Here is a 21902-nt window from a genome sequence, read left to right on the forward strand (position 1 = left end):
CTCTGACTTTTCACAGGGATCACCTGAGGACAACATCCAACCAAGAACAGTGACAGTATTGAGAGAGTAGGAGGATGAAGGCTTTGTGCCTCTAAGATGGTGTGTGCAGGGAGGGCTGGGGACTAATCAAGAACCTCTTAAGGATGGGGCAGGTGCTGCAGGGGTGGGGTGGGGTAGCTGACCCTGATGCTGGTCTTAGAGTCCAGTCTAGAGGCCAAACATATCAGAGGAGTCTGGGTAGTGTGGGGAAGGGAGCGGCTGAAATACAACAACCAGGGCCCCTCACCCCGGCACCCCTCCCTAGGACTCCAAGAGATGAAACACTCTGGGGGTCCAGGCAAGTGACTGGGACAGACTAGGTCCCAGGAAACAAGTCAGGGACTCGGATCCCAGAACTAGAGCACAAGATGTGGACGGGGTATTGGGAATGAGGCCGAAGCCCAGTTATCAGAACTGGGACACGTTCCATGTGGGACTTGGGTTCTTTACATCCTTCCTGCATAAATCCTGGGAAATGGGGTGTGTTTAAGCCTGGAACAGGGAGAACTTGTCAGCTGGGGGGCATATTTAGGGGCGTGTGTGGCCCTGGGGCAGTCCAGGATCAGGCGTCTCCTCTGCGCTTCCCTGTGGCCCTGTCCAAAGCAGCCCCCTCCTTCCTGCCCAGCACCCCCTAGGGCAGCCCCATCCCTGCAAAGAAGAGCCTCAGAGTAAACAGCATGTTTATTTTGAACATTCAAGTTTACAAAAACAAAAAGGTAACAAAACCATGACAACAGATCACACACACATACACACACACACACGCACACACACGCACACATGTTGCAGCTCATGTCAATTTATGTACAAAACAGGGAGAGGAGAAAGGGGCAAGGCTGGGGAGGGGTTGTCAGTAGGGTGCACTAATGTCACAGTGTCAGACAACTTGACATGCTCACTCACACTCAGCCTGGGCCCATGTGAGCCCCTTCCCCACCCAGGGGTCGGGGGTCAGGGTGGGAGGTGGGGGTCTGGGGTGGCAGGCAGCTGGAATAAAGGGGTGAAGAGAGTAATCCCTTCTCTGGGAGGGAGCCCCTTTCCAAGTTTACTCAGGCCAAGGGTGCTGGGATACACAAAGGAGGGGGGACTCAGTGCTGGGGAGAGGCTGCTGCGTCCCAGAGAGGGCTGAATGCAGTCAGAAGGCTGGGCTCAAGTCTCCTGTGTCCAGCTGGGTGGCCTTGAGGGTCGCTCCCCTCCCCGGGCTTCAGCTTCCTCTTCTGTAAAACGAGGGCTTTGGCCTCCTCTCAGAGCCCTTCCTGCCCAAATCTGTGGTCCCAGGTGATGCAAAGTGGTAGCAAGGGGATCGGTCCCCTTGGGATGTTGGTGGGGGCACCACATGCCACAAGATGGGAAGATCTGGCAGATAACAGCTGGGAAGCAACTGGTGCAGGGCTTGGCCCCAAGCAAGAGTCGGAGGAGCAGCAATTTCCCTCCCCTTCCCTGCCCAGGACTCGGGAGATGCTCAGCTTCCTTTTCTTTTTTGGCTCTCCTGTGAACTCTAGCTTGAGCTAAAGAAGGGCTGAAGCTCTGGCCCATGGTGGGAGGGACACATTCCCTGAAGCAGCTGAGCCCCCTGGCACGGCTTCACCAAGGGGACCCTGGCCCTGGGGCTGGCCCACCCCCTGCCTCTGTTCCTTCACTTAAAGCCCTGTGGGCTGGGAAAGGGGTCGGAACACATCTGGAGCAATGGTGCCCAGATGGCACTCTACACAGGTGAGTGGGAACTCAGCCCCTGGACGTAACCCCCTTCGGTTTGAAATCTGGGCTCCATCACTTGCTAGCTGATTGACACCAGGCAGATGACATCACCTCTCTGTGCCCCAGTTTCCTCACCTGTCTAACGGAGCCAAGAACGTCCTAACTTAGAACTGTGTTGTGAGATCAACAGGACGGTGCCTGTGCCACACTCAGTGCAGTGCCAGACGGCAGGACAAACGCGGGCTCCATTGTGGTTATCAACCAGGAGCAGCTCAGGATGTGACTGGGCCATGTCTGACTCCTCTTTCCCTGTCTGCTCGGATGTGCTCAGGGGCAGCAGAAGATAGGAAAAGCGGAACCCAAACAGTGGTGCTGGGGAAATTTGTTCTTGTTCCCTTTGGAAGGCTGAGTGGGTGATGCGGCACAGGAACAAGGCTTGGACGTCAGAGGTCTCATCTTCACTGTGACAAAGCATAAAGGACTTGGGGTTGAGCGTGTGTGTGGGCTCAAGTGACCACGCAAGTGCTGTCACCTCCTTCCTAAGACCCCATCCTTCTCCCAAGTCCTCCACAAGAGCTACCTTCTTCAAAACAATAACAGAAACACATCAAGCTTGGCGTCACTGAAATTGAAGTTCTGAATTCTGCCATCACCCCAGCAACAGTGCCAGTATGATGAGACACTTGACCCAGCACTTGGGTTGATGTCTTTGGCTGTTACCGTGGCAACCTAGGTCTCAGCAGGTCTGGCTGAAGCCCGCCATCGCCTTTTCTTCCAGTGGGATTGTACTGGAGGGGCTGGGCAATCTATTTATGTTCTCGAAATGGAAAGCAGGATCTGGGCGCGGAAGGCAATGCAACTTGGAGTAGCTTCCAATGGCACTGAGCCCCCCGGCCTGCAGCTCTTGCATCATGTCTCAGGCTAAGTGGCCTCAGGGAGTGGAGATAGGGAACAAAAAGGCAGGCAAAAGGTACAGTGCCCACTTGAGCCAGGGAGCATGCAGCTGCTCAGACACCTGGTAGGTGACTAGCAGGGGAGGGACGCCTCAGCTCTCCATTCTGCCGAAGCGCCCAGGGTTCATAACCTCCTCCCCGCACTTCCTGGGGTGGGGACGCCAAGATTTTTGGGTGTTGCATAAAGGAAGATGTTCAGGTGTCATGTTGGAAAGCATCTGACCTCGCGGATGTCTACCTGCTTAGGTGTAGACTGAACTCAAAGGTCTTCAGGGGCAGGCAACATGGAGGGGGAAGAACACTGAAGAGGGAGTCAGATGCCCTGAGCTCTAGTCCTGGCTCTGCCCCATGCTCTGTGATCCTGTGCAGGTCACGTGTCCTCCCTGAACTCTTCCCCATTTCTCACAAGCAAGATGCAGCTGTGGTGCCAGATGGGGTGGCTTTTCTCATCTTTTAAGATTATTATTATTTTTTTGAGACAGAGTCTTGCTCTGTTGCCCAGGCTGGAGTGCAATGGCGTGATCTCGGCTCACTGCAACCTCCACCTCCTCAGTTCAAGAGATTCTTCTGCCTCAGCCTCCCGAATAGCTGGGAGTATAGGCATGCACCACCTAACCAGCTAAGTTTTGTATTTTTAGTGAAGATGGGGTTTCACCATGTTGGCCAGGCTGACCTTGAACTCCTGACCTCAAGTGATCTGCCTGTCTCAGCCTCCCAAAGTGCTGGGATTACAGGCGTGAGCCACCGTGCCCGGCCTCTCAGCTCTTAAGATTCTGACACTCTCTTGGGGAAGCTGGTGACGACTCAAGGGGACCAGGAAGCCATCAGCCCTTTGAGACACTCTCAGACAGGCAAGGGTGCCAGGCTGGGTTGATCCAGAGGGAGCTGGTTTTTTACAATCCATGCATGAGGTTAGTCTGCCTTGAACCTTGCGCTGGACTCTGAGTCTCTGCTGACCCTAACCCATGACTGGCTTCATCCCATCCACTGCCGAGTCCTGGGATCTACCCCTGCGAAGCCCAGGGTCACCAGAGCTTTCCCCACATATCCACCTGGAATCACAGAGAAGCTCACACCCAATCTGGAGAGCAAATAACCAAAGCGAGGGCCTCAGCTCACGAATGAGGAAGGCCGGGCCCAGAGAGGGCAGGGACTTACAGAAGGCCACACAGCACATTAGCAGGGCTGGCTAGGAACCAAGGTCTTCTCCCCCTCACCCAGTCCTCTGCCCACCGCTTCATGCTTCTCCCCACCCTCTCAGCTTCTTCCTTGCTGCCCCAGGACCATGCACAGGGTAGGTAATGTGGCTCTGCCAGAGGTGGGGTCTCCTGGGCCATGAGGCCTCTACCTTAGGGCTGCTCCCAGCCCAGGCTGAAGTGGTCCAAGTCCTGTCCTTGGCATGGAGGGAGAGGGATGACTATACCAGTGGCCATCACTATGGGTGAGCACAAGGGGTGAGTGCAGCCCTTTGGCCTCCTGGGGTCTTTGTCCCCTTCCCTCCAGGCTGGAGCTGGGAAAGGAATGTCCTGGAGACTGAGGTGGGGCTGGGCCAGGCATGGAACCAACATTCAAACCACTACACACAAAGAGAGGAGGAAAGAGGAGGAAGAGGGAGGCATGGGCGGGGTGGGGGAGGCTCCATCGAGATCCCACTGCCCTTGACTGGCAGCTGGTGGAAAGAGGGAGGAGGGTAAGTCTAACCTCTGATGTCCTCATCATCCCCTTCTACAGCCTGTTGTGGCCCTGAAGGGGGAGCCACTGGGCCTGTTGCATGGGGGACAAGGGGGCGGGCGGCCACCCCCACCACTGAGATAGTGGGGTCCCCCTCATACACAACCCTACCCTACTGGGGGTGCTGTCAAAATTAGTGAAATCAGATGCAATTGATGGGCAGGGAGGGGTGGGGTAAGAGACAACTCCAGTGCAGTGCCAGGTGGGCAGGCTCCGACTGTTCACTTGAGACGCTCCTCCCCACTCAGGTGGGGACAGGGGACACACTCGCAGGGCAGGGCATTCTGGAGGTGTGGGTACAGGTGAGGGAAAATGGGAGGCACAGCCAGGAGTGGGGCAGGAGGGAAGGCCAGTGCGTGGGCAGGCTGAGGAGGGAATATGACCCCCCTCAAGTCCCCAAAGTGGCAGGCAAGGGAGGGGCCCTGGATGAGGTGGCCCCTCATGCCCTGGCCCTCCCCTTGCAGACATCGAAGGCAGCCTTTGTTGCGCCCCCAAAGGCCTCCACCAACTTGTCTTCCCAGGGAAGGACGTTGCCCAGCAGTGGCGCAGTGCAGTTGGCAATGCCCAGGACCTGGGCTGGTGTCAGGGCGTGGTCCCACAGGTTAAACTGGGCAATGTCACCGACAAAGGCCTGGGTGGCATCAAACCGGCCACCCAGGGTATCCTGGGCCAAGACAGCAGCAGAGAAAGGAGAGGCATGGAGTGAGGGAGCAGAAAAGACAGGCAGGCTGGCTCAGTCAGGCTCTTGTCCCCGAGGAAGCCCCACCTTCAACCCCACTGAAGCCCCGCCGCCAACGCTCTAGCCCACCTTCAAGATTCTAGTTCCTTGGGCAGGTCTCTGATCTCTCTGGCCCTCAGTCTGCCCATCTGCACAATTAGGAGGTCCAGCCCCAATACCAGCCTGAGCCTTACCTGCTCCTGGCCCAAGATAAGGATCCCATGAGGCTTGATGGGGTGCCAGGCAGCCAGGTTCTCACCGGAGCCCTGCAGCTCCCCGTCCTGGTAGGCAGACCATAGGCCATCCCTTGTGGTCCAGGCGATGCAGATGTGGTGCCAGCCATTGTCCTTCAGGCTCAGGGGCAGCTGGGCCACCTGGACACAGGTCCCCCAACCCCAGGTCAGAGGTGCCCCAAGGCCCAAGGCCCATGGCTGAGGCAGTGGGGTGGGGCTGGGGAGACCCACGTCCATCCTTCCAGGGCCCGACCCCAAGGCCTGACCCTCTCCATCCTCCTGCCCAGTGTCTTTCCCTGACTCCTCTCTCCTCTTTCCTCAAAGACCAAACCAGATCACAAGGGACTCTCTGGTTTTGGTTTTCAGTTGTCACAAGGTAGTTCACTCACTCTCCAACAGGCCTATTAAGGTCACCTGGGGAGAGAGGGATGTCTCATAATCCCAACTTCCCCTGAACACCTCACACAGCACTTAGCACACAGCTGGGGCTCAAGAAGTACTGGCAGGGATAGAATGAGCCTTGGACTCAGAGGCCAGGCTCCAGCATCTGGCCCTGGCTCTGCCACCAACCCCTGTGTGATCTGGGGAGGCTGCTCCTTCCTCCCTGGGCCTCAGTTTCCTTATCTGTAAAGTGAGGTCAGACAAGGGATGGCAAATCTACAGCTGCTGCCTCTTCCTCCACCCAGGGCAGACATAGCCAATCAATCACGAGCCTCGATTTAGCTCAGATCCCTCAGCACAGTGCTCTGGAAAGCCACTGCTGATGGGTTAGAGCTGGCCTGTAAGATGAAAGGTGCTTGCTGTCTGTGGATTTGGTGCTCCCAAAGGGCTTCCTTATCTGGTAAGTTTCCTGAGGTCACATTATTTTTTTTTGAGATGGAATTTCACTATGTTGCCCAGGATAGAGTGCAGTGGTGTGATCTCAGCTCACCACAACCTCCATCTCCTGGTTCAAGCAATTCTCCTCCCTCAGCCTCCCAAGTAGCTGGGATTACAGGCGTGCACCACCACGCCCAGCTAATTTTTTTTTTTTGTATTTTTAGTAGAAACGGCGGGATTTCACTATATTGGCCAGCCTGGTCTTGAACTCCTGACCTCAGATGATCCACCCGCCTCAGCCTCTCAGAGTGCTGGGATTACAGGCATAAGCCACCTTACCCAGCCTGAGATCACAATTTAATGTAACATTCTCTGAGGCCTACGTGGTGCCTGGCCTTGTTGTGGATGCTGGGGATGTGGAGCTGGTCCACGCCTTAAATGAGCTGAGTCTGCAGGAGGGGAAGGACTTTGGGGCAATGCTATAAGACAAAATAACGGAGGGCATATGGGAGGTACAGAGGCTGCGAGGCCCAGAGGTAGAGGGGATATGGGAACAGAAGCCACGTCAAAACCCGTCTGGAAGGACAATGGATCCACCATTCCATTGCTAGGCAAACCAAGTGGTGGGCACAGAAGGAGTAAAGGCTTAGAGGCTGGAATAAACAGGGAACAGTGAGCAGTCTGTTAGACTGGCTCTCAAAAGGACTCTAGAGCGTCCCAGAACAGGGCTGCCCAATGCCCTGTCCAGGGTGCTGAATTCCTTCTAATGAGAACTGAGTGCTGAACTTGGGCCAGGCCAAGGACGGCAGCCAGGGGGTGATGAAGGGCACAAGGCAGCAGGATCTAGATGTAGTCCAGCCACCCCGGTGGTCGTAGGGTTTATTGGGCCACAAGGGAAAGTCACTGGTCCCTGGACTCATCTCCTCCCTCCTCCTCCTCCCCCTCCAGAATGCCATGAAATGCACCTTCTGCTAAGCCGGGTCTGATGGGTGTCAATCACTCCTAGTGGCTTTATGTGTTGTGGGCTGGTCACAGGTGGGTACGATATGTGGTATCTGCATTTCCAGGGGGGTCTCAATAGACCACCATGGCTGCAAGGCCCAAAACAATGTGGCAGGCGGGGGAGGAGCTTTGGGAGTGGATGACAGTGATGAGACGCTCCCCTTCCTCTCCCCTCAATTACCATGCTCCTGCTACATCATTCTCCCTGCCTTGTCCTTGTCCTGCCTTCCAGCCAGGCTGAAGGAGGGGCATCGGGGAGGGAGGCCTGGGCATGAGGAAGATGGGTGGCCCAAGGGCAGAACAGGGGAGGGGTTAAAAGGTGGTTTCTGGATCCCAAGACCCTGAATCACATCACACCCCAGCAGCTGTGTGGCCAGGGTGCATTACTTCCCCTCTCTGAGCCTCAGTTTCTCCATCTGCAAAATGGGGATAATGAGGGTACCTACTTCCCAGTGCTGTTGGGAAGGTCAAGGGTAATAATGTGAGTAAACTGCTTATTAGCGCAGTGCCCAGTATAATAAAAATAGCTCACAGTTATTGATGTCTGCTAAACGCTAGGCTCTGCTCAAAGCCCTCTACATGCATTTAAGCCACTTCTCACTACAACCTTAAGAGGCAAGAGTTCTTATCATTCCTGCTTTAGAGATAAGCAAACTGAGGCACAGGGCAAGTAGAAGACTAGTCTGAGGTCACACAATGGTGAAGATGCAGAACCAAGACTCAAACCAGCATTTGGGTCCCAGAGCCTGAGCACAACACCTTTCTACTCTCCATAGTGGGGAGGGCCCGAGGGGCGGGCTCCAGGGAAGTAGAAGGAACGAGGAGGCCACGAGCACTCCCTTCCTCCCTCCATCCCCAGGTAGGTCTGTGCACCTCCCTTCTCTCTCTCTCTCTCTCTTTTTTTTTTTTTTTTGACACGGAGTCTTGCTCTGTCGCCCAGGCTGGAGTGCAGTGGCGTGATCTTGGCTCACTGCAAGCTCTGCCTCCCGGGTTCTGGCCATTCTCCTGCCTCAGCCTCCCGAGTAGCTGGGACTACAGGCGCCTGCCACCACGCCCAGCTAATTTTTTTGTATTTTTAGTAGAGATGGGGTTTCACCGTGTTAGCCAGGACGGTCTCAATCTCCTGACCTCGTGATCCGCCCGCCTTGGCCTCCCAGAGTGCTGGGATTACAGGCATGAGCCACTGCGTCCGGCCACCTCCCTTCTCTTTAAGTCCAGGAGGATGAGCAGGGCCCTGGGGGCAGACACCTCAGCCCCGTCCCATAGCTGGGTCACTGGGGAAGTCACTGGATCTCCAAGAGCTTCACTTGCCTCCTCTGTAAAATGGAACAACACTTAGAGCCTCTATTAGACACAGCCTCTCTTCCGGCAGCTCCATGTCTGGCTTGTCTTTATATTCCCAGAGCCCAGCCTGGCACACAGTAGGTACTTAATGTGTGCTGAATATGCAGAGCAGGAGAATGAGCAGGAGAATGAAAGAGCCCAGTGTGGAGTGGGCGCTTCTGGAAGGGTGGCCCTCCCCCAGCCAGCCCTCCCTGCCAGCCCTGCCCACCTTGTCGTTGATCAGCAGCTCCATGGGCTCATGGCCCGCCTCTAGCAGTACAATCTCGTTGGCCTGCCCGGGCACCGAGTAGGAGAAGGGGGTGCCCTGGCCGGTGCCGCTGGACCTGGACCGCAGCCACATGCAGGCGGTGAATGCGTAGAGCTCGGGCAGCGCCTTCCGCACGCGGGCGTACATGTAGTTGTTACGGATGGGGATGCTGATCTTGAAGGCATCTGGAGGACTGTAGGCTGAGGACCCTGAGGGTGGGCAAGGCAGACATGGTGGAGGTCGGTGGACACCGAAAAGGGTGGGGTGGACAGGACACACTTCAGAAAGAAGGCTAACAGCTCCCAGGCACCTGCTGCATGCCCAGTGCCTTCAGGGCTCTCTCTGCTCCACCTCTGTGTTGAGGGGTGTGAATAAAGTGCAGGGGCTCTGGACCTTAGATGTCCTGAGACCAAATCTCGTCTCCCCCACTTCCCAGCCACGTGACCGTCAACAAATTAAACTTGTTGGGAGACCCGGGGTAGACAGGCCAGAGGCAGGGCTGAGGAGGGCTGGAGGTTGCTTCTCCTGTTCCTGTGCTCCACCTAGGATGCTGGCCCTGAGCCACCAGACCTGTCCCTCCCCTGCAGCTGTGCCCCTGCAATGGCCCCTCCATTCTGAAATTTGCTCCTCACCTCTGTTTTCAAGAAGTAGCTTGAGGCCTGCCTCCTCCAGGAAGCAGCTTGGATTTTCTTTCTTTTCTTTTCTTTTTCTTTTTTTTCTTTTTTTTTTTTTTGAGATGGAGTTTCCCTCTGTTGCCCAGCTCACTGCAACCTTCACCTCCCAGGCTCAAGCAATTCTCCTGCCCCAGCCTCCCGAGTAGCTGGGATTACAGGTATGCACCACCACACCCAGCTACTTTTTGCATTTTTAGTAGAAATGGGGTTTTGCCATGATGGCCAGGCTGACCTTGAACTCCTGACCTCAGGTGATCCGCCCACCTCAACCTCCCAGTGTTGGGATAACAGGCATGAGCCACCATGCCTGGCCCTGGATTTTCTTCTCCTGAACCCCTGTTCCCCATGTAAGCTGGTCCCAGCTAACTGCTCACCATTTCCCCTGTTCTCCCCAACTTGTCTGCAAGCCTCTTAAGGGTGGTCTTCACAAGAATTCAAAGCTGAGAGGTCTTTGAGAGCTCATGAGTCCTAAACCCCTATTTCTCAGATGAGGAAAACTGAGGCCTGGGGAAGGAAGTGAACTTCTGAGGTCACAGAGCAAGCCAGAGACAGATATGCAACCAGGAGCCAGGTCTCCTTATGCTTATACCTGTACCCTGCCCATTATGTTCCTCTGACCCCTTGGCAGTGCCAGGCACAAGTGTTAAACAAAATCCTGACCAGTTCATTGAAAATGCTATTTTGTGGGTGGTTAAATGTATGGCTGTGGAGTCAGACCTTGTTTGAGGTCCAGACCCGCCACTTTTGTCTGTGTGACCTTGAGCATGTCACTTGATGTCTCTGAGCTTCGGTTTTCTCATCTGTGAAAACTGTGAAGATTAAATCAGCTGATGTATCAAGTACTTAGCCCACTCCCAGGACACAGTAAGTGCCAGAAAATAGATCTGTTAATAATGTTGATAATGATAACAATATCCCCCAATGATTCTCTCCACTGTGTGTTCCACAGCCTCCTCCCCACCCTCCCGTCTGTCCATGTTAGCCTCTGGGGAGCATGGATATATTTTTTGAGTAGCTCTGTCACCCTGAGGACCCCTCCAATGCCCTCTGCAGGACCCAGGACCCACCGTGCTCCAGCTCAGCCACACGACCCTGCAGGACGTCCAACTCCTTTTCCACTTCCTGCCTCTGCCGGCGGCTGCTGTGGCTGAGGGCCACACGCTCCTTCTCCAGCGCCAGCACCTGGGCCAGCAGCTGCCCCTCCAGCTGGTCCATCTTGGAGTGTAGGCCGGTGGGCACAGCAGAGACTGGGGCTGGGGCAGCTGAGAGGTTCACACGGGCTGGAAGCTCCTGCTGTTCACAGGGCAGAGAAACAGAAATCAACTGAGGGGAGGAAGGAAAGGCTGGGAACACTCAGATGCCTACCGCCCCTGCTCAGTGACCCCAGGGGAGCCTCAGCTTCCCCAATATGCAAAATGGGAACGACAATGGCCAACATCAGGCAACAGATGCATCCTGGGTCCCTGGCAGGCTCTGTTCCTGGTGCTGGCACATGACGGTGAGCAGCAGGCAGAGCTGGCCCCGGCCCTCAAGGACAGCTCAGCCCGTGGTGGGGGTGTGGGGCCTGGCCATGAGTGCTGTGAAGGTCCCCCAGGTGGTTTCAGGGTGCAGCTGGGGCTGAACGCCCCACCCTAGTCCTTGATAGCAGCAAGGCTAGACACTGATAGGCTGGTAAAGGGGCGGACCATCTTAGTCTTCATTCCCTCACTCAGCAAGCTTCTCTAGAATGGTCCTTGGCAAAAGGCTCTGTATGGCCATTGGGCCCACTCAGGGCATGAAACAGGGACTTCTGGAGCAGGGCCCCGGTGGCTTGACCATACCAGGGTGACAGGTGGTTGAAATCACATACTTTGGAGTCAGACAGCCCAGGGTTCAAAACCAGCTCGGTAACCAATCTGCTATGTGACTCTGAGAAAATATCTTGACTTCTCTGAACGTGTTTACTCAAAAGAGAGCTGCACCTATTTGGAGAGTTGTGGGGAGGACTAAGGATTAAATATCAATAAACAGAGCCTGCTTATGGCAATTGCTGTCTAGGGCAGGGTGTTCCAGGGTAGGCTCTGACATCCCCCATCCAGCCCGGGATGAGGTCTAAGTGTTCAGAGTTCCCCACCACATGCCTGTCTTATCTTAAGACCCCAAGGGCAGCAGAACTGGGGCAGGAGCTGGGAGGGTTTCCTTCCCCGTCTCCTGCTGGAAGAAGGCCCCTCTGGGGTGGAGGAAGGCAGGTGAGGCTGCAGGTCCAGACTCTTCAAGGGGACAGTCTGTGGCAGACATGTCACAGAAATGTCAGTAGGAGATTAATAATTCAATGAGCTGCTAGGAGCTAAATTAAACCTTCACCATCCTCCACCATCCTCCTGGCTTCCCCCTCCTCCATGGTCCCCGCTACCAGGCCTGATGCTTGCGAACTCCCCAGGGGCCTGGGAAGTTTTTGCTCAGTCAGTTCCTTGCTCCCAGGCTTAGGCCCCAGACATGAACTCATTGCATTCTGTGATTCAGTCACTGAGCAAACATTCAGAGGGCACCCCCATTGTGCTGGGCACTGCCCCAGATGCTGAAGTTGTGGCTGGAGGCAAAACAGAAAACCAAGAACCCCACCTTTCCTCAGTTTCCTAAGCTGTGAGGGGATGGCCTTGCAGCCTGGGACAAGTATAGAATCCCCTGTCCAGCCTCACTGGCCCAGCCAATGGCCTTGTCAGTCATTTGCTGGGCGACACTGGACACTGCTGGCGGCTGCTGTGACTGAGGGCCGCGTGTTCCTTCTGAGCTGTGCGCTCCTCCTTAACTTCTGAGCCTGTTTTCTAGCCATGGGACAAGGGGAGAAGTGCATCCCCTGCGTCAGAGTGCTGGGGGCAAAGGACCACTGCCATGCTCAGTGCCCGAGACTTGGGAGCTGCCAGTGTGGACAGCAATGTGACCTCATTTTGAGGAGTTGCAGGAACCGGCCCTCGGCTCTGCCACTGCCCCGTGAGAGTAGGGGCAGGTGGGCTGACACTCCGAGATCATTTTTCCCCTTCTATAAGATGGGGACATGGAATGCTCAGCCTCCAGGGCTGGCCAGCATTAAATGATGGCGTGTAAGGGAAGTGCCCAGAGCCTGGCCCACAGTGGGTGCCGGGGGCATGGTTTTGGGTGCGTGGGGTAGGTGGGAAGACTGAATGGGACGCTCTTGCTGCCGGCTGAGCCTTAGCAGACACCTTGCAAACATTCCCTCTCTGATTCCACTTAACATGCCAGTGTCCCCATATCAGGGGCAGGAAAACTAGGGTGAGTTAACTAAGATCACACCAGGAGCAGGAGCAGAGCTGGGATCTGAGCCTAGCAGTCTGGCTCGCCCGCCCCCTCTGCATCACTCGCCACGCAGCCTCTCTTGGCATCTGCCAGGCGGCCTCTCCAGAAGCCCTATTCCCTCTCTGTCCCACCTGTCCCTTGGCTCCCATGGGAAAGGTGAGGTTGCTTCACAGGGCAGGGGGTCTGGTGTCACTCACACTCAGCAACCCCCCTCTTCTGCTGTCAGTGGGAGGGGCTGAGGATCAACCTCTCCATTCCAGGCTGTAAGATGGGGCAACAGACACAAGTCACTGTGGTCGTCCAGGCTGGCTCTGGAAAGGGACCCATGAAAGCAGCGGGAGAGGGGGGACTCTGGCCACCATTATCCACCCCCCCCCACCTCTTGTGTAAGAGGTCACGGCCGCCCAGCCACGCAGATGCCTACTTGGCCCACGAGGCTGGGGTGGAGGCCAGGTGAAGGCGGGCATGGGATGGGCGAGGAGCCTTACAGTGCACTCCCCGCTTACATTCGTCTTTGCTTTCCCGAGGGCTCCTTCTGTCAAGGTGCCTATAAACCCTGACTCTGGTGCAGACTAACCACAAAGCCTCGGTTTCCCTTCCTCTAAAACGGGAACAGGCTGGGCATGGTGGCTCATGTGTGTAATCCCAGCACTTTGGGAGGCCAAGACGGGCGCTTGAGCCCTGGAGTTCGAGACCAGCCTGGGCAACATGGCGAAACCCCATCTCTACACGAAATACAAAGATTAGCCAGGCATGGTGGTGCATGCCTGTGGCCCCAGCCACTTGCGTGGCTGAGGCAGGAGGATTGCTTAAGCCCGGGAGGTTGAGGCTGCGGTGAGTCATGATCATACCACTGCACTCCAGCCTAAGCAACAGAGCGAGACAAAAAAAAGTGTGTGTGGGGTGAAACAGGCTTCCTCTTGTTCATTCCCAGGACAGATGGAAGGATGGGAGGACAAGTGACAGGCCCTCATGGACTATAAAAGCATAATGCCAACTGTGGGGCTTGATTACATTAGCTGATGGGGCGCTCATTACCTCCAGAGCCTTCAAGTGACACTGGATGGCCCACAGGGTGACAGGGTCAGCCACCCACTGCATTTGAGATGGCTGGACTTCCAGGAAGCCTTGGACTGAGGCAATCAGCTCAAGGGGCGCATTTCATCTCAGGGCTGGAAGGGCGGGCTGGGGCAGGGTGTCCCCGGTCCCAGGTACTGTTCTGTCCTCAGTTCTCCACCCGCTCTGTGCCAAGCTTGAGGCCAGAGGGGCATGCGGGAGTGAGGCTGTGCACCAGGCCCATCATAGGCACTTGACATGTGTTTACTCATGAATCCTCGCAGCCGCTCGCTGAGGCTGGCACTCTTCGTATCCCCATTTCACAGATGGGAAACCGAGGCAGGAGTCGTTTTGAATTGTCTATAGCAATGGGGCTGGGCCAAGCCGATACCCCTGGAGCCAGCATCTCCTCTCTCCAGCAAAGGGAGAGAGGGAGGAAGACTTGCCAGGAAGAACAGAGGGAGGAAGACCTGCCAGCAAGAACAGGGAGTCGAGGCTATTTAAACAGACGCTGTTTGGAGGAGAAAACGTGCGGGCTGAGGGGGTGCGCGCTCAAGCTGTTCTTTTGTCAGAGCCACCGGCTCTGCAGCGGCCAGGAAGGCCGTGGAGGAGGTGGGCTTGCCGGATCGTGTGTGAGTCCCTCCCCGTCCCAGTGTCTGAATCAGAAGAACACGACTCCCGCACCCCCACTTCCCATCTGCTGTGGGCGCAGGCTGTGCCGCGTGGGCTCCCGGCCCGATGCCAACTGGGCCCCTCACCTAAGATGATGGAGGGAATGATGACGCCAGCACCCCCACTCAGCTCCTGCTGGGGCAGGAAGGTGGAGGCTGGGAACCCATGGCCTGTCCCGCTGGGAGTCCGGGGTGGGGTTTGGCGTAAGTGTGCTGGGCCTAGAGCCAGAGCCCCTTGTTCTAGGCCCGGCTCAGCCATAATGTGCTGGGCTCATTAGCACTCAATCAGAATGCTAACGGCAGCAGCTGTCTCCATCGAGCACTCACTGCATGCCAGGCCCCGCACTAGGGAAGCTCTGTGCAAACAGTTCTAGGCTGCTCTCAACAGCCTGGGGAAGTAGGGAGGCCCACTCAGAGATGAGCGAACTGAGGCTCAGTGTCTGTCTAAGGTCACATACCTGTGACGCTGCAGAGCCAGCACTTCAGCCTGGCCTTCCTGATCCTGAAATCTGTGCTCATTCCTCAGGCTCACACTGATGGTCTGGGTCTGTTCGTTGATCTGCCAAGTGGGCACAGTGCTGGTTGCCCTGCCTAACTCGAAGGCAAGCAGGAGAGGTACTAATGGCCACGGGAAGTCTAGAAGGTCCAGAAGGTTGTGTGAGACTATGGCACAGGATAGCTTCACAAAGGGAGACTGATAGGAGGGTCCTGCCAGCGTGGGGTGGCTGAGGCTGGGAGGATGCAGGGAAACCCCATCACCTTAGCCCCACCCGGGGTCTATTCCCTTGCTGCAGGGAGCAGAAGGCAGGTGCAGGACTCCAGGGCCAGAGTCCCATCCTCTGCACAGCCCACAGACTGTGCTCATTCCTCAGGCCTACACTGCTGGTCTGGGTCTGTTGAGGGTCAGGGTCCCACCCTCTGCACCACTGCCCCTGCCCAGGATCACCCAGGTAGTGGTACTCCCAGCTGGCAGTGAGGCAGAAGCTGTTCTGGGACAGCCAGACTACCAGGTTTTGCAATGGTGGGAGTTTGGGGGTTCTCAGAGAAACCCCATCCTGCCACCCCACCTCCCTCACCAGGGGCAGACTGCAGGGGCACCAAGACCAGGTGGAAAGTGAGCAGCCTTCAGGGGGAGCAGTGTGGACCACGGCCCCTCACCTCCCCCATCCAACCATCCCCTGAGTTCTGAGTCCTGCTAGGGCTCACACCTGGGCTTCACCAGCTGAGTGGCCTTGTTATGTAACGGTGCCATGCCTCAGTTTCCCCATTGGCCCCAAAGGGTAAAATAGTAAATCTCATAGCATTGTGGTGAGGATTGACTGAGTTCATAGATAGAAAGCACTTCGTGTGCAGTAGGCATAGGAAGCATCACAGGCGTGTCTACTATTAATGTCGTGACTAACAATTTTTTTTTTTTGCAATGGAGTTTCTTTTTTTTTTGAGACAGAGTCTCGCTGTTGCCCAGGCTGGAGTGCAGTGGCACGATCTCGGCTCACTGCAGGCTCCGCCCCCCTGGGGTTCACGCCATTCTCTTGCCTCAGCCTCCCGAGTAGCTGGGACTACAGGCGCCCGCCACCTCGCCCAGCTAATTTTTTGTATTTTTAGTAGAGATGGGGTTTCACTGTGTTAGCCAGGATGGTCTCCATCTCCTGACCTTGTGATGGGGATCAGCTGATTGGAAATGTTTGGTTCTTGAGCCTGGGCAGGGGCCTGGGTAGTAGTATTTATGCCTTTTTGCCCATCTGAAATACTTGACATGATTTTCTTTTAAAAACAGGGAAACAATCCTAAAGTGGCATCTCTAATGGTTGAATCTAACCCTGCATCTTACCCAGAGCTTCATAAAGTGGTGTCTCTAATGGTTGAATCTAACCCTGCATCTCGCCCAGAGCTTCACTCAGCTCCTAGCCTTCTCCCTAGTCCTGGCTACTGTCCGCTGGACTGTGCCACAGCTTCCACTCCCACCCTCCACACAGCGGCCAGAGGCAAATCCAGCCATGTTGCTCTCCTGCTTAAAATCCTTCCACAGCCCCCCTCTCCCTGCCAATAAAGTCCCTGTCCTCCTGGCTTCAGCCCTCACCCCGACAGGACATAGGTCATGCCCACTGAAAGTCCTCTGCTGCTCAACTGCCCCAAACTCCTTCTCACCCTAAGGCCTCCACACATGCTGTTCCTTCTCCAAGAACATTCTTCCCGCCCCCACCCCTCCTCTGCCCATTGCCTGCTCATCCTCCAGATGGCAGCTTCCCTGATGCCTGAACTGAGATGCTCTATAAAGAGAGAAGAGGGCCCTGAGAGCTTCTCTGGCAGGGCTGCAGAGCACTCATCCATCCATCCATCCATCATCCATCCATCCATCCATCCATCCATCCATCCATCCATCCGTCCATCCATCCATGTGTGCCGCAGCAACATGGTGTCGTAGTTGCAGACATGAACTGTCACGTTAGACAGGCCAGCGTCATTTTCAGTTCCTTGCTTACTACATCTGCGGCCTTGGGCAAGCTGCTTAACTCCTCTGGCCCTCAGTTACCTTATCTGTAAAATGGGTGTAATAATAGTACCTACATTTGGGGATATAAATAAATAAAATGAAAGAACAGATATGAAGTGTGGTCAACCATAAGAGGCAGTACGTGGTTGTCACATTACTATTATTCTTTGCTGTTATTGAGAGGCAGGAGAGCATCGTGTGTCATGGTGCAGGCCCTGGAGCCAGACTGCCTGGGTGGAAATGCCAGCTGAGTGAGCTGGACAAGCTTCTGAAACTTTCTGAGCCTCAGTCTCCTCATCTGTAAAACAGAGATAGTAATAGTCCCATAGTTCTTGTGGGATTCAATTGTAAGGCCCTTGACAGGCCTGGTGCAGAGGGTGAGCTCACCCCTGCTGCCTCTTGCCAAGTGCCAGGTGCTGTGGCCCCAAAGGCAAATATGGCCCCATGGTTCCGCAGGTGGCGGTGCTCCCAGCTGGCGGTGAGGCAGAGGCTGTTCTGGGATGGCCAGGCCACCAGCTCTTGCCAAGGTGGAAGTTTGGGGTCAGGAAGCCTTCTCAGAGAAACCCCATGCTGCCACCCTGCCTTCCTCTCCAGGGACAGACCCAGCAGGTGGCTCCGCCTCCTCCCACCCAGGCGGGGAACAGGTGAGTGGTGGGCAAAGGACAGGTTGGTTTTGATCATCCTGGTCTCCTAGTGCCACTTTGGAGCTGAAGGAAAGAAGACGAATGGGGAGGAGGATGAGGAAGAGGGAGCAGGGATGGGGTTGGCCATGTACCTCCCGGGTCCGAGACCCCAGACCGTGTCTAAAGACCCCTCTGGCCCCAGGCCCCTTGCTCCTCCCTTCAAAAGTCCCTCCTGTCAGACTGCTTCTTCCAGAAGCCCAGCTGGGGGTTCTGCTGAGGTCCTGCCTGCCCACACACCTTCCGGGCCCCAAAAATCCTCAGCAGATGGAGGTCCCCCACCCCTAGCCCACTTTAGTGAGAAATCCTGGCTTGGTCTTGACTCAGCCTCTGTGGCTGTGGGCAGGTCCCTCAGCCTCTCTCAGCCTCAGCTTCCCCTGGAGTGAAACAAGGGCTGTGGAAGCACATAAGTGCTCCCACCTTGGGTTGGTTGCTTCTATCCCTGTCCCCAGAGTTCCATGTGGATGATGTGCCCAAGACTGTCCTGGGGAGACGCCCCCCCGCCCCGGCACCCCACCTTCTTCACTCTGTGAGGAGCACCGACCTCTGAGTTCATTCCACCTCCTACAGGCAAAGATTTACAAAATGGCCAAGAAACATAAGAAAAGGTGCTCAACGTCATGAATCATCAGAGCAATACAAATTAAAACCACAGTGAGTGCACTACCCGCCCACCGAAACGGGAATGTTTTTAAAATGACCATACCGAGTTTGGCGAGGTTTACACGCGGGCGGGCTTGTAAACTCTCTCAGCTACTGTGGGGAAATGTTTGGCTGTACCTTCCGACGCTAAATATATGCCCCTCTTGCAACCCACTCCTGTGGCTCGATCCAGGGAGAAATGAGGGCTGACAGCCGCCAACAGATATCCCAAGAATGTTTACAGCAGCCTTATTTGTAAACCAGAAACAACCCACAGATCCATCCACAGAAGAACGGGTAAATGAATTAAGGCTCGTCCGCGCAACGGAACACCACACGGCAATGAAAACGGCAATCCTCCGTGGGTACACGCAACAAGCCTGGATGCCACAGACGTGACATTGAATGAAAGATCACCAGACACAAGGGTGCACAGCTGTCTGCGTCCATTTGTACGAAGTCCAAACACAGGCAAAACCGACTACGGTGACAGGAGCCAGAACAGCCGTTGCCTTTGGAAGGCTACTGTCTTTGGGGGCACCAGGGAGCCTTCTGGGGGTGCTGGAAGTGTTCCAATTCCTGATCTGGCTGGCGCTTTCACAGGGGTATCCATCCGCAAATTTTCATCGAGCTGTCCACTTACGATTTGTGTCTGTTTAAGTGAGATCTGTGACCTCTTACGTATCTTGAATGTAAGATAAACCTCAAAACAAACAAGTCACGCAGGTTTTTTTATTTTATTTATTTATTTTTTGAGACGGAGTCTTGCTCTGTCGCCCAGGCTGTAGTGCAGTGGTGCAGTCTCGGCTCACTGCAACCTCAGCCTCCCGGGTTCAAGCGATTCTCCTGTCTCAGCCTCCCGAGTAGCTGGGACTATAGGTGCCCGCCACCTTGCCCGGCTAATTTTTTGTATTTTTAGTAGAGACGGGGTTTCACCGTGTTAGCCAGGATGATCTTGATCTCCTGACCTCGTGATACGCCCGCCTCGGCTTCCCAAAGTGCTGGGATTACAGGCGTGAGCCACCGCGCCCGGCACCCACAGGCTTTCAAATCTCCATTTCAGACAGGAAACTGAGGCTGAGAAAGTTAAGCACCTTGCCTGAGGTCACAGAACTCTCAAGTGACAGAGCTGGAATTTGCACCCAGGTGATCTGGCCCTGGAGTCTGTACCAGGAACATGTTCCACACTGCAGCTTTCTCAGGGCTGGAGGGGGCACTGTGGGGGAGGGAGGACACTGTGGGTCCACATCCTCCAACCAAAGCCCAATAGCAGAAGCCCTCTCTCCACATTCCACAGCCCCCAGCCATTCCCTTCTCCCAAGCCCTCCTCACTGCCAAACAGGCAGGGTCAGGGGAACCAGTGCCCACTAGGCAGAAGCTTCTAGAATGGGCAGCAAAGTCAGAGAAAAACAAAGACAACCAACGGAATTTAGAGAAGACACCAAGAGATCCTCGAAGCTGCTGTTTATCTGCAGATTTCCCAGAGGAACATAGTTCTAGGAGTGGGTGGAAGGGGCTCGAGGGCGGTACACACATGTAACCCCCATAAACACACCTGCCCCCACACAATCCCTATTTAGAAGCCTTCTGCCCAAGAACTCAGAATGTAGAGCCTAAGGGGACTGGGACTTAGCTCCTCCTCCTGCCTGTTTTACAGATAAGAAAACCAAGGCACCAAGAGGGAAAGTGATTAGTCTAAAGTCACAAGCAAGAACCCAAGCCTGTGCCTCCCAGCCTTTCTATTTCAGAGACTTATTTATTTTTATTTTTTATTTTATTTAATTTTTTTTTTTTTTGAGACAGAGTTTCGCTCTGTTGCCCAGGCTGGAGTGCAGTGGCATAATCTTGGCTCACTGCAACCTCTGCCTCCTGGGTTCAAGTGACTCTTCTGCCTCAGCTTCCCAAGCAGCTAGGACCACAGGCACGTGCCACCATACTTGGCTAATTTTTGTATTTTTAAGTAGAGACAGGGTTTTGCCATGTTGGCCAGGCTGGTCTTGAACTCCTGACCTCAAGTGATCTGCTGGCCTCGGCCTCCCAAAGTGCTGGGATTACAGGTGTGAGCCACCGCGCCTGACCTATTTCAGAGACTTTTTAGAGCTGGAAGCATGTTTCGGGAGTATCTGGCCTGCTGTATCATTCTTTGTATGGAGGGGAAAACCGAAGCTGGTGGGGGGCGGGGCAGGGATTTGCCTGGGTCTGTGTCCTTCACTGTCTCTGAGCTTCTATTTGCTCATCTGTAAGATGGGAATGCGTTCAGCCTCTATCATAGGACTGAAGACTGAATAAGCTAATATGTATCTAGTAAGTGTCTAATAAGTGTTAGTTATTATCAGCAGCAGCAGCAGCAGTGAAGGTCTTGTAGCAAGTCTCTTGGCTATCTAGCCGGTCAGCAGGACAAGCCTTGAGGACTGGCCTCCACCCCTCTCACTCTGGGCTCCGAGGCAGAAATGGTCCAGGACAGTGACTAGCACAGGCACTGCCCTCACCTATTTTTATTTATTTATTTATTTTTTTTGAGGCGGAGTCTCGCTCTGTTGCCCAGGCTGGAGTGCAGTGGCACGATCTTGGCTCACTGCAAGCTCCGCGTCCTGGGTTCACGCCATTCTCCTGCCTCAGCCTCCTGAGTAGCTGGGACTACAGGTGCCCGCCACCACGCCTGGCTAATTTTTTGCATTTTTAGTAGAGACGGGGTTTCACCGTGTTAGCCAGGATGGTCTCGATCTCCTGACCTCATGATCTGCCCACCTCGGCCTCCCAAAGTGCTGGGATTACAGGTGTGAGCCACCGTGCCCAGCTCACCTGTGTTTCTCATGCTCCCAAAGGTGGGTGACGTCTGACCCCTCCAGATGGGTCTAGAGTTGATGATGAAGAACGAGGGCTCTACAGCCAGACAGTGGGCTCCACTGCTGCCTTGGGGCCAGTTCCTTAACCTCTCTGAACCTTGGTTTCTTTGTACCTCCCTCACAGAGATTTTACAAGGATTAAATAAGATAATGCACTGTGCCTGCCGCATAGTAAGTGCTCAGTAAGTGTTCGCTATAATGGTTATTTGGTTCCCACTCCAGGATGGGAGGAGGCAATCAGCTTGCCGGGCTGGGTTAAGGATGTGGTTTATGCCAAAGAAATGCTGTTGAAATTAATCTTGAAGTTCCATTGTATACATACATTAAATTAGCACAAAAATGGAACAGGGGAACACACATGCATGGCCTGTAGCCGCATCAGTGGGCCAACTCTTGGAAAGTGGCTCCTGGCCTCAGCAATAAAAAGTCAATATTGGCCAGGCATAGTGGCTCACACCTGTAATCCCAGCACTTTGGGAGGCTGAGGCGGGCGGATCAACCGAGGTCAGGAGTTTGAGACCAGCCTGACCAACAACGTAAAACCCCATCTCTATTTAAAAAACAAGAATTAGCTGGGTGTGGTGGCACATGCCTGTAGTCCCAGCTACTCAGGAGGCTGAGGCAGGAGAATCGCTTGAACCTAGAAGGCAGAGGTTGCAATGAGCCAAGAATGCCCCACTGCACTCCAGCCTGGGCGACAGAGCTAGACTCTGTCTCAAAAAAAAAAAAAAAAAAAAAAAAAGTCAATATCCTCTGACCCA

The 21902-nt window shown here is 54.9% G+C and overlaps 1 protein-coding gene across 1 annotated transcript in view; it reads right to left on the reverse strand.

Annotated features, from left to right (window-relative positions):
- Positions 1-708: 708 nt before the first annotated feature.
- NPTXR (neuronal pentraxin receptor) overlaps positions 709-21902 on the reverse strand; it is a 41023-nt gene continuing 19829 nt past the window's right edge. The window contains exons 4-7 of the mRNA XM_004063494.5: positions 10526-10751; positions 8746-8993; positions 5334-5513; positions 709-5085 (exon numbers count right to left, since the gene is read on the reverse strand). Of these exons, the coding sequence (XP_004063542.3) occupies positions 4861-5085; positions 5334-5513; positions 8746-8993; positions 10526-10751 (879 nt within the window). The 3' untranslated portion in view covers positions 709-4860. The remainder of the gene's footprint in view (positions 5086-5333; positions 5514-8745; positions 8994-10525; positions 10752-21902) is intronic.

This window comes from Gorilla gorilla, chromosome 23, assembly GCF_029281585.2.
Source record: "Gorilla gorilla gorilla isolate KB3781 chromosome 23, NHGRI_mGorGor1-v2.1_pri, whole genome shotgun sequence".
Classification (NCBI taxonomy): domain Eukaryota; kingdom Metazoa; phylum Chordata; class Mammalia; order Primates; family Hominidae; genus Gorilla; species Gorilla gorilla.